The 12336-nt window shown below is 43.9% G+C and overlaps 1 protein-coding gene across 3 annotated transcripts in view; it reads left to right on the top strand.

The window, feature by feature from the left end:
- MATR3 (matrin 3) overlaps nucleotides 1-12001 on the top strand; it is a 35816-nt gene extending 23815 nt beyond the window's left edge. For 2 of the 3 annotated variants that reach the window (XM_073567747.1, XM_073567749.1), the window contains 8 exons: nucleotides 5009-5134; nucleotides 5856-6029; nucleotides 6397-6528; nucleotides 7193-7230; nucleotides 8194-8563; nucleotides 8903-9167; nucleotides 9279-9400; nucleotides 10035-12001. In XM_073567747.1, coding sequence (XP_073423848.1) covers nucleotides 5009-5134; nucleotides 5856-6029; nucleotides 6397-6528; nucleotides 7193-7230; nucleotides 8194-8563; nucleotides 8903-9167; nucleotides 9279-9400; nucleotides 10035-10076 — 1269 coding nt within the window. In that variant the 3' untranslated portion in view covers nucleotides 10077-12001. The remainder of the gene's footprint in view (nucleotides 1-5008; nucleotides 5135-5855; nucleotides 6030-6396; nucleotides 6529-7192; nucleotides 7231-8193; nucleotides 8564-8902; nucleotides 9168-9278; nucleotides 9401-10034) is intronic. The other variant, XM_073567748.1, reaches the window with a different exon arrangement.
- Nucleotides 12002-12336: the final 335 nt, after the last annotated feature.

Raw genomic sequence — 12336 nt, 5'->3', positions numbered from 1 at the left:
AAGCGGCCCAAGGCCGCTGGAAGCCACAGGAGTCTCTCCTTCCAATCAATCTTTTGGAGATCAGGGCAATTTTCCTGGCCCTTCTTCACTGGCAGCCCCTCCTCTCCGGCAAGCCGGTCCGTATTCAGTCGGACAACGCCACGGCCGTGGCGTACATAAACCATCAGGGGGGCACGCGCAGCAAACAAGTAATGTCAGAAGTGGCCAAGTTACTATGCTGGGCAGAACGTTACGTTCCAACAATCTCCGCCGTCCATATTCCAGGGGTGGAAAATTGGGCAGCCGACTTTCTGAGTCGCCAGGGCCTAGCGTCCGGCGAATGGTCCCTGCATCCCGCGGTTTTCTCTCAGATATGCGACCGTTGGGGCACCCCGGATGTCGATCTCATGGCATCTCGGATGAACCACAAGGTGCCGCAGTTCGTAGCCAGGTCCAGGGACCCTCTAGCCGTCGCATGCGACGCACTGGTGACTCCGTGGTCCCAGTTTCAACTTCCGTATCTGTTCCCGCCTCTGGCATTGATCCCTCGGGTGGTCAAAAAGATAAAATCGGAAGGCGTACCAGTGATTCTAGTCGCTCCAGATTGGCCAAGACGGCCTTGGTACGCGGAACTGGTCAACATGCTCGCGGACGTTCCCTGGAGGCTTCCGGACCGTCCAGACCTTCTCTCGCAAGGCCCCCTTTACCACGAGAATTCTCAGTCTCTGAATTTGACGGCATGGCCGTTGAGACCGCAATTCTGAAGGAATCAGGTCTGTCCAGTCAGGTTATTCAAACTATGATCAGAGCCAGGAAACCAGCCTCTTCCCGCATTTACTATAGGTACTGGAAGGCTTTTTTCCGTTGGTGCGATGATAAGAGTCTTCCCAATGTCTTTTTCTATCCCGTCTATCCTGGGGTTTCTTCAGGCTGGGTTAGACGCGGGTCTGTCCCTCAGTACGCTCAAGGGCCAGGTTTCCGCTCTCTCTATCCTCTTCCAAAGAGAGCTAGCTTCTCTACCACAGGTCAAGACCTTTCTACAAGGGGTTTCCCACGTGGCTCCTCCTCATCGTTCGCCAATAGACCCGTGGGATCTCAACCTCGTCCTTAGCGCGCTCCAGAAGGCGCCGTTCGAGCCTCTCCAGGACATTCCTTTGTCCCTTCTCTCTTGGAAGGTCACCTTTTTGATCGCCATTTCATCCATCAGAAGAGTTTCTGAATTGGCGGCCTTGTCATGTCGTTCCCCTTACCTCATTCTCCATCAGGACAAAGCCGTCCTCAGGCCCGTTCCTTCTTTTCTTCCAAAGGTGGTTTCCGCTTTCCATATCAATAAGGATATCGTCCTTCCTTCTTTTTGTCCGGCTCCATCTCATCCTCTTGAGAAGTCTCTCCACAAACTGGACGTAGTTAGAGCCCTGCGTGTCTATCTTGCCAGGACCTCTTCCTTTCGTCTGTCCGATTCCTTGCTGATCATTTCTGAAGGTCGCCAGAAGGGCCTTCCGGCTTCCAAATCCACAATCGCTCGCTGGATTCGTTCTACCATTCTGGAAGCGTATCGTCTTCAGGAAAAGCGGCCCCCTCCGGGAGTAAGAGCTCATTCCACCCGGGCTGTGGCGGCTTCGTGGGCTGCTTGTCACCAGGCCTCGGCCATGCAAATTTGCAAGGCTGCAACCTGGTCATCTTTGCACACCTTCACGAGGTTCTACAGGGTTCATACCCAGGCTTCGTCTGATGCTGTGGTTGGTAGGAAGGTTCTGCAGGCGGCGGTGGCTCACCGGCCGACCTGAGCCTTTCGGTTACTTTCGTTCCTTTTTGCTGTTCCCACCCTTGGGACTGCTTTGGGACGTCCCATGGTATTCTGTGTCCCCCAATAAGGCGATAAAGAAAGATGGATTTTTGGTTCTTACCGTAAAATCTCTTTCTTGGAGCCTTCATTGGGGGACACAGCACCCTCCCTGTTTCAGTTGTACCGTGTTGGGTCTTAGAGTCCCTTGTTGGGTTGGTACATATGGTTCGAGTTTTTATCGTTGCTTCTACTGCTTTTTCACCAACTGAGGTGCTTGGTGCCTGTCGGTGGGTGTATACTGCCGGGGAGGAGCTAATTTTCTTGTTTTTGCATAGTGTCAGCCTCCTAGCAGCAGCAGCATACACCCATGGTATTCTGTGTCCCCCAATGAAGGCTCCAAGAAAGAGATTTTACGGTAAGAACCAAAAATCCATCTTTTCATCTCGTGTCCCCAGACCTCTTCTAATGCATCCCATGACCCTATTTGCTTTGGTGGCAGCTGCCTGACACTGGGCACTACAATTTAGCTTCTTATTAACGAAGATGCCTAAGTCTTTTTCCATGTCTGATTTCCCCAGCAGTTTCCCATTTAGTAAGTAATTGTAGCATCTGTTTCTCCTTCCCATGTGCATAACCTTACATTTATCTGTGTTAAACCTCATTTGCCATTTTTCAGCCCAATTCTCCAATTTACTCAAATCTGTCTGTAGTTGCAAACTGTCCTCCTTTGTGTTAACTACCTTACATAGTTTTGTATCATCTGCAAATACTGATATTTTACTGTGTAAGCCATCCACTAGATCATTAATAAATATATTAAATAGTAGGGGGCCCAATACAGGACCCTGTGGTCCCCCACTAGTAACCCTGGCCCAGTCTGAGTATGCACCATTAATAACCACTCATTGTTTTCTATCACTAAGCCCGCTAACCTACCCATCTGCACACATTTTCCCCTAGCCCAAGCTTTCTCCTCTTACTTACCAATCTTTTATGTGGGACAGTGTCAAATGCTTTAGAGAAGTCGAGATAAATGACATCCAATGATTCTCCTTGGTCCATTTGAGATCTTACATCCTCATAGAAGCTGATCAGGTTAGTTTGACAGGAGCGCTCCTTCATGAATCCATGTTGATATGGAGTTAAACATTTATTAACATTGAGATATTCCATAATGGTATCCCTTAGAAACCCTTCAAAAATTTTACCCACAACAGATGTTAAGCTTACCGGCCTATAGTTTCCAGGTTCCCTTTTACACCCCTTTTTGAATATTGGTACCACATTTGCTTGCCGCCTATCAAAAGGAACAGACCCTGTTTCTATAGAGTCTTTAAATATAAGGAATAGAGGCATGTCTATCAAATTACTTAACTCCCTTAATACACGAGAGTGAATGCCATCAAGCCTGGTGATTTGTCAATTTTAATCTTACTGAGGTGGTTCTGCACTTCTTCCTGGGTTAGGCAGGTAATACTTAATGGGGAGTTTACATTATCACTCTGCATTTCCTCTGGCAAATCCTTTTCCTGTGTGAACACTGTTGAGAAAAAAGTATTTAAAACATTTGCTTTTCCCACATCGCTCTCTATGATTTCACCCTCATTGTTCATTAAAGGGCCGACACCATCAATTTTAATCATTTTACTGTTTATATAATTAAAGAATAGTTTGGGGTTTGTTTTACTTTCCTTAGCAATGAGTCTCTCAGTTTCCACTTTTGCTAAATGTATTTGGTTTTTACAAATTTTATTTTTTTTCTCTATAACTTTTTAATGCTTCTTCATTGCCTTCTTGTTTTAGCTTCCTAAATGCCTTGTTCTTGTTATTTATTGCCCTTTTTACAACCTTATTATGCCACATTGGTGTTCTCCTGTTCCTAGCCCTTTTATTTCTGTGCGGTATGGATAGCTCACAGTGGGAAACTGTTTTAAATATTTCCCATTTATGTTCTGTGCTCCTATTTTTGAGGACATTGTCCCAATCAATTCGGCGAAGGTCCTCTCTAAGCTGATCAAACTTTGCTTTCCTGAAATTCAGCGTTTTTGTAACCCCCTTCCAGGGCACCTTACTGAAGGACAAGTGGAATTGTATTGTATTGTGGTCACTGTTCCCTAGGTGCCCATCGACTCGCACTTCTGTTATTCTATCTGGCCTGTTGCTTAAACTTAAGTCCAGAAGGGCTGTCCCTCTAGTTGGGCCCTGCACAAGTTGTGACAGATAATTATCCTTGGTCACTGTCAGTTTCCCAGTCTGTCGGGGTAGTTGAAGTCCCCCATAATAATCACCTCATTGGGATTTGCTGCTTTGTCTATTTGTTTCAATAATACATTTTCAGTGGTTTCTGTTATATTTGGTGGCTTATAACAAACCCCTATGAGGATTTTATTACTTTTCCCTCCTTGTATCTCCACCCATAGAGACTCCACCTCTTCATTTCCCTCTTGTATGTCTTCTCTTAGTGTGGGCTTTAAAGTGGACTTTATATATAGACAGACTCCACCCCCTTTCCTTTTTTTACGATCCCTCCTAAACAAATCATATCCTTGCAAGTTAGCCGCCCAGTCATAGCTGTCGTCTAACCATGTCTGTTATTCCTACTAGGTCGTATTTTTCCTCATACATTACCAACTCCAGATCTTCAGTCTTATTGGTTGGGCGCCTTGCGTTGGTCTGCATGCAGGAAAGAAGTTTTGCTTCCTTTTTCTTAGCTTCCTTCTGAGTACCCCATCTTGGGTCCTCTGTAGCACATCTAGTATCCTTGATTAGTTTGTCCTTCTGCTGCATGTTCTTGTCTGCTGTTTTTCCTCCCATCCCCTCTTAGTGTTTGAAAACACAAGGTCGCATGTTGCTGGTGCTAGTGTCAGACGCCTGCGTGACCTAAACGTGCCACCATGGTTGCATCGTCTCCGAACTTGTCTCCCATCGAGCACATCCGGGACGTCATTGGTTGGTGATTAGACAGGACCTGTCAGTATCGGATCTTAATGAGTTGCCCAAATCATTCAGCGCGGCAGAACGTTCCTTAGATGACCATTAATGACCTCATTGACAGTCGAGGCTGTAAGTGCCGGGATTTCTGCATGACATGCTCGATAATGGAAAAAAAAAAGGATATTTTGACAATGTTTCCATGTTTTTTTTCACCATCTTCATATCATTCTCCTTGGTGCTGCAGTTTCCATGTTCCAAAGCTAAAGGGTTTTTTTTTTTTCCCCATATTTTTTTTTTTTTTTTGTAAAGGCTTTCATTGAAATGTCCAAACCAGAAGATGCAATGGCGGTAGTAGACTATTACAGCACAAACCAAGCTCTCGTCCACGGGAAACCTGTTCGTGTTCATTTGTCTCAGAAATATAAAAGTATTAAGGTAAGTTCTCAATTGTTGTGAATAAATTTGCCTTTTCGTCTTTTGGTCTGTGTATATGCAGAAATACCTTTCATGCTAGCCTTAAAGTAGTCCACTACCTGGGTAATGCTCTTAAAGAGAATCTGTCAGCAGGTTTTTGCTATATCCAAAAAAACAGCAGGAGATAAAGCCTAAATCACAGAATTCAGCCTTGTCATTTATTAAGCTGTGTGCTGTTTACTTACAGTGAAGGTTTTATCTCCAAGAGATTACTTCCCAGAGTAGTTGACCACAGCATCTCCTCTGATTAACAGTAGACACGGTACATACAGGGCATGTAACCGCAAGTATGCGATGTGCATACTCCGATCTAAATTCTGACTAGACTTGCACATCAAGTCAGAATGTGTCCGGACAGCGGATATTTGTGCTGTTCTTCATATATATAGGAACTGGGTGTCACCATTCACTATCAGTAGGGTGGTCGCCGATGCGCCTGAAATTCCATCCTTTGTGATATCCAATAGCCACATAACATTGACACCTTATTGGGCAGCAGTACGCAGAGTGTGTGATCACTGTGTGGAGAGCCGTAGCCTGTAACCTTCTATTATCGGTTTGTTCATACGTTTCCAGTATTTCTTCATGCTTTTCCAGCAAGATTGAGGAACAGCACAGTGCCCGGGACCTAAAGGAAAAGGCCGAAACCTTAAATTCCTATCTTCTGTTCTATTCTCTTTAGAAATCGGAAAAGCCTGAAGCAAAATCCAAGCAGCCACTGAAAAAATCAGAACCGGGCAAGGTTGTGCACCTCAGTAAACTGCCCAGTTTCGGCTACACGGATGCTGAGCTCCTGAAGCTCGTCGAGGACTTTGGCAAAGTGAAAACCTACATCCTAATGAGAGTGAGGAATCAGGTAAAATTACATGAGGTGACTGTCAGGAAGATACTTTAGATTTCCTGAAAGGTATTGTAGTGTTTAATATTCATATATACTCGAGTATAAGCCGAGGCACCTACTTTTGCCACGAAAAACTGGGTAAGCTTAGTGACTCGAGTATAAGCCGGGTATGCATTGTCCCCTCATCTCTGTCCTGCTATGCCTGGCTCCCCCCGTCCCGTTGTATGTGTGAAAATTAGGGGCCTTGGCTTATACTCGGGTCAGCTTATACTCTGGTATATACGAAATTTTATATATTACATGTATTCTGAAATGAAAAATGCTGCTAAACGTGTTGGCGCTATAGAAATATGTATTTTTATTTTTTGTTCTTTTGTTTTAGTCTTTTGTTGAAATGGAGAAAGTGGAAGATGCTCGGGACATGGTAAAGCGCTGTGAAACTGTCCCTCTAGTCTTCCATGGAAAAACACTGAAGGTAGACCTCTCTGAAAGATACAAGAAGCTTGTGCTAAGGGTAAGCGTTGCATTGTTCCCAGGAGGGGGTCCCTTACTGTTGTGTTTCTATGATGGGGTGTAAGTCACAATTAGAGGTAGGTCCCTAGCCTCAGAAACCATCATTGTTACCGCCATGTTACAGGCACATCCGGTGGATGGACTAGTCTGATAAACCACTTCCCACAGCTTTGCATCCTGTGGAGTGATATCTAGATGTTTTCAGGGTTTTTTTTTTTTTCTTCCCGTATTATGTATATAAAAAAGATTAAGTTTTCTCAGGTTTTAAAATAATTGTTCAGTTTATGTAATCTGAGAGCAGCATGATGTGGAGACAGAGACCCTGATTCCAGCGGGGGTCACTTGCTACCCTGCATGCTCTCATTTTGAAACAATCACTGTTTTCTGTGCTGCAGAGCTTAGAATACTGATCTCTGTATAACCCCGCCCACACCACTGATTGGCAGCTTTGTGTACATAGAGAGCTGCCAATCAGTGGTGGAGGTGGGATTATACAGGGCTAGTTACTAGGAAGCACTTAATCCTGTAGTGATGATCTGCGGATAAAACACTTATTTTAAGGGTTATCATAAAATGACCTTTTTGTTTTTCTTTTCGGAAATGCCATATGTTCCTATGTTCATTTAGTGCTGATTTTTTAATTGTTCCAATTTTTTTTTCTCCAGATCCCAAACAAACTTATTGAAGAAAAAGAAAAGAACCGGCAAGTATTTCTTTCACTCTGTGTATAATGTATTATGGCCTAGGTGAACCAACTTCAATCACAGTCTCGCCGGCTTCTGATTCTACTTTATCCTAATTATTCTATTCTATGGTTACAATGGCATTTATGGGAAATTTGGTATAATCCATTCAGAAATGGGTTTGCTGTCTCACTGTCAGATTTGCAGTTTTGGGTTAGGCCTAAATGATGGAAAGAGGTCCGCTGGAATGAAGGTTAAACTGAGGCCAATGTTTTTCACGGACCTTAAGCCTCATATTGACATTCCTGCTCTGTACAAGAGAGGATTAAGAATACAGGGTTATAATGAAAAGTAACTCAGGACCCACCTTTCAGAATACATGATGTCACAACTCACCTCGTATGTAATGACTGATAACACCTCTATATACAGTAGATAACACAGGATCCGCCATTCACAATAGGTGATGTCACATCCTCCTTTACAATAACTGATAGCACCTCTATATAAAGTAGATAACACAGGATCTGCCATTCACAATACAAGATCACAGCTCACCACCTCCTCCTGTACAATGACTGATAACACCTCTATATACAGTAGATAACACAGGATCCACCATTCACATTTCACGCCTTCAAATAGAACAGCCTGGCAGAGGGCGTAACCTGTGAACCCTCACTCAGCTGCAGTTTAATTTAACTGGTGACTTTTCAGCCTAATTCCAGTGAATGGCCCCAAATCCCATCCAATGAATCTTCTCCTGGGTCCGACATATTTAGAAGTTTTTAGAGACTGCAGAAACGATTTCCTTGAACTTTAGTTCCCGCTAGAGCGAATTTACTGCCTTGTCCAATGGTAACTTTATAAATCCTGGCGCCGTTAGCGCCCCTTTGTGACAGAATGTTGGGTAACCTATTCCGCCATGGCAAGCAGGGTTGTCAGTTGCAGTTATCAAATATTTTCTTTGTTTTTTTCTGTAGCAAGAGAGCTCATTCTCCAGACCGAAAAGGGGGTGTAAAGGAGAAGCAGAAAAAGACAGATTCTGAAACTGGCGCTCAGGCCGCATCTGAAGAAGCCACCGCTGATGACACCATTCACACCTCGGAGGAGACGGATGAGAAGGATATAGTGACCGATTCTTGTGAACCTGAACTAGTTGAGGATGAAGAGGAGGAGGAAGAGGGGGACGATGAAGAAGCCGCTGCTCTTCTAGAAACCGCCAGCTCCGTGGCTGATGATGAAGTTCCGAACCCAAATGAGGCCGAAGGAAACGATGATATGGAAGACCAAAGTGAGGCGCAGGAACCGAACTCTTCAGATCCCTCTGCACCTGTCCCCAAGCAACAGAAGGTAAGAACGACTCGAGTAATACACCACGGTATGTGCCGACGCTTACGATCGCAATCCGGACGGTAATCATGTAGTTAGTCTATTGAGTATGGATTCCTGCCAATGGCAAAAAAAAAAAAGGCAGAAGCATCAGCACAGTCTGAATGGGAGCATAAACAATCGGTGCAGTCAGTCGCCATCCTCTGTCTCCACTATGCAGTGTGGAGCCGGAAGAGATGTCAGTAAAGAGTCATCCTTCCCATGTCAGAAGTACTAAGCTGAATGCTCGTCTGGAACACACCAATTGGATGACATTTGTGAATTAATAAGGGGCTGGTATAAATTTGTCATATATTTCAGGGAGCAGCTAAGTTTTCTGGGCGCATAGATGATTTTGTTACTCTTGACGAGGTTGGCGACGTAGAGGATTCAGATAAGGCGAGAGCTGCCAAGAGATCTGCAAAAGATATGGAGCTCAACGCAAGCATGGAGAATGCAGAGCAAGAAAATGAAGCGGATGATGATCCCGACCAAACGCGCCCAGGATCTGCTAGTGAGGGTGTTGGAGGCACAGCGTTATCTGCAGATTATAACCTTGGCCCATTTGAGGCCAACAAGCCTGTTGGTGAGTATATGTAACGGTGCGGTGCCGTGGTGCACTGCAGAAAAACGGCTGCAGTTTTCTCCAGTAAAAAGTTGTCATGTTTTGACTTCTGTTTTATGTTGTTGCTATAAGGGGTGGAATTTGTGGTTGCCAAGACTGGTTTCTACTGCAAGCTGTGCTCCTTGTTCTACACCAATGAGAACGTGGCTAAGGTCACCCACTGCAGCACCTTGCCCCACTACCAGAAACTGAAGGTGAGTGGTCTGTCCTTTCACAATCATTACCTATTGCTGCTTTGTTTGCTTGTTGGCTGCTTTTAGAGGATGGCTGTTCTGTTTCAGCCTATCAGACTCCCCTCCCCCATGTGCGAAGCTGATTTCCACTGCTGTTTGGTGTTTGGAGCTGGCATACACAGCATGTGACTGCTACGGCCAGGCATTGGTTGTACAGTACGAAAGACTGATGAAGCCCACTAGACCAGGGTTCCCCCAACTCCAGTCATCAAGGCCCACCAACAGATCATGTTTTCAGGATTTCCTTAGTATTGCTCAGGTGATAATTGCTTCACCTGTGCAATACAAAGGAAATCCTGAAAACATGATCTGTTGGTGGGCCTTGATGACTGGCGTTGGGGAACCCTGCACTAGACCATCGGCTGTAAATCAATGGCAGATTTTAATGAGTAATATTATGTCCTTATTCTCTTGTTCAATCCCTCGTTGCTTCAGTGCCATTGCCCTAGTTGCCTTTGCCGCTTTCTCATTAATTTCCTGCTGTACAGGAATAAGTCGGCTTATACACAAGTATATACGGTGTGTATATGTATGTATTTTTTCTGACAATTGTACATATATGCATCTTTATTTTTATTTTTTTTCTCTCTTTTAGAAACTTTTCAGCAAGATGGGAAAGGCTCCAGAGACAAACTAAAAGCCTGAAGAAAAAAAAAGTTGTTTAATTTGTTCTGTTTAGTTTGCAACATGAGAAGTTAATGCTTTATGGTGATGTGCCGAGTACCTAGTATGTGGGCAGCAATGTCCTTTAAACTTTCTTCTGCAATAGGTTTACACATCCTAGACCTACATTATCTGATGCGGGGGTGACATCTTGCAATTTCTAACATCCGACTACTACATAGCCAACGAACCGTCGGTTGTCATTGATATTGGTGTCTAGCTTGTTGTGAAGCCTCGGCATATTTGACGTTCTGCACTAGCGAAATGTTTTCTATCGTTTTAGTATGCTTTATGTGCTTTCAGCGTGGCTGTTTTTATTTGTTCCTGTTTTTTTTTTTTTTGTTTTAAAGACCAAGCGATCCCATTAAATCCATCACAATAAACAGAACTATAGTCTTGCCATCATACAAGAAAACAAAGATTGTTTCTCAATTGTGTGACCCCCCCCCCCCCCCTATATTCAAAACTGCATGGAATCAATATGAGACCCCTCTGCTGGCTTCACCTGTGATATCCATTGTTAAACTTTCTGATTTTAGAGCAGAACTTTGACGATTTATTTCATTTGTTAGTGTGTTTTTGACAGTTTAATGGAAAAAAAATGGATCTTTGTCAATCTCATGATGACTATATTTACTATTCCCGTATTCTCTCACTTCATTGTTTTATTTTGGTAACTCCACTTTTTTTGTTTCACCCCAAGCCCAAAAAAAAAAACAGATTTTTGTCGGCTGCCAGACAATATCAACTGGTTTATGACTGGTTGGATGATGTGAGACGAGACTTTAAGGCTGTGTGCCCACGTAGCGATTTTTAAGTGTTTTTGCCGCGATTTTCGGCGCGAAAACGCTGCGAAAATGTTTAATAATCGTGTACAGAACCCACCCCCATGCATTCCTATGGCATTCCGCACATGCTGTGCTAATGCTGCACTTTTTTCAGCGCAGCATGGGTCCTTCTTTTGTGCGGAATCGCAAAGAATTGCCGCGATTCCGCACCCATAGGAATGCATGAGAATCACTTACATCCCGCATGTGGCTATGCCCACCATGCGGGAAGTTAAGCGTCTCATGTGCGGTTGGTACCCACGGTGTGGAGGAGAGGAGACTGTCCTCCAGGCCCTGGGTACCATACCCCTGTAAAAAAAAAAGAATAAAAAATCGGGGTATATTTACCTTCCGGCGTCCCGCAGTGGAAAACTCCTTTTAAATGTCATTTATAGTGATTTAAACCAGAGAGATGATCATCAGGCTTCTGTTTTTGAGAACACAATACTTCAGTAAGCTATATTTTTTTTTTTTTTTTTTTTTTTTGAAGTTGTTGTTCAGAACTTATATTTCCTCAGTCTTTTAGTCTACACCTAGGCGGGATGCAGTAAACCACCGGGCACCTTCAGCGATGATCAGTATTCACGTGTCACTGAATTGTAGTTGTTTTGTCTCCTCCAAAAGTTGAATTAGCTGTTAGACGAGGGTTACCGCTTTTTTTTTTTTTTTGTTTAAAGAGTTTTTACAGAATTTAGAAAAATATGGTTGCATTCTTCACCCAAACAGCGCCACCAACTGTCCTTGGTCGGCATTGAAGATGGGATTGTAGTACCACACACAACCTGTAGACTGGAGGTGGTGCTGTTCTTGGAAGTAGGAAGCCACTTTTTTTTTTTTTTTTTTTTTTTCTAATTCTGGAGAACCGCTTTAAAATTGGCTAGAGTTTATCAATTTCTCATTTCATTTTATGTCTTTATGCCAAATGTCAAGATTTGTGTAAACAGTGTTTGCCGCCCTCCCTGTACTGTGGAGCTGTAGAAAACGAGTGAACTCTCCATAGCATTCCAGTCGTCATTAGTTGAACCTTCATGTATTTGTTTAGAAGCGTTTGAAATAAAAACCTTGTATTTTATGAATGTTTTGGGTGTTTTTTTTTTTTGTGTTGTGGTCATTGTTGAGCTATTTGAAACAGCAAGTTTTTGCTGTACTTTTATTTTTAAGCCGTGTCTTTCTGACAAGCAGCTTGTCGAATTGAAAAAGTTGGAGGGAACACCTTCAGTCAACGTGCGACATGAAAAAGCTCACGGGAGTCGATAACTGGTCTTCCCCCGGTTAACTAGAGCTGTGCAAAAAGATTAATCCGGACCCTGGTCCAGACGGTATGTCTGACCCCGCCCGCAGGTCCAGAGACCTGTGATCCACCTATTGTGCGCGCATCTTCTGATAGGACCAACAACGCCATTGTGA

The sequence above is a fragment of the Dendrobates tinctorius genome, unplaced genomic scaffold (assembly GCF_039654945.1).
Source record: "Dendrobates tinctorius isolate UK_male_01 unplaced genomic scaffold, ASM3965494v1 ptg000020l, whole genome shotgun sequence".
NCBI lineage: Eukaryota > Metazoa > Chordata > Amphibia > Anura > Dendrobatidae > Dendrobates > Dendrobates tinctorius.
This window is presented reverse-complemented; position numbering and strand designations above follow the sequence as displayed.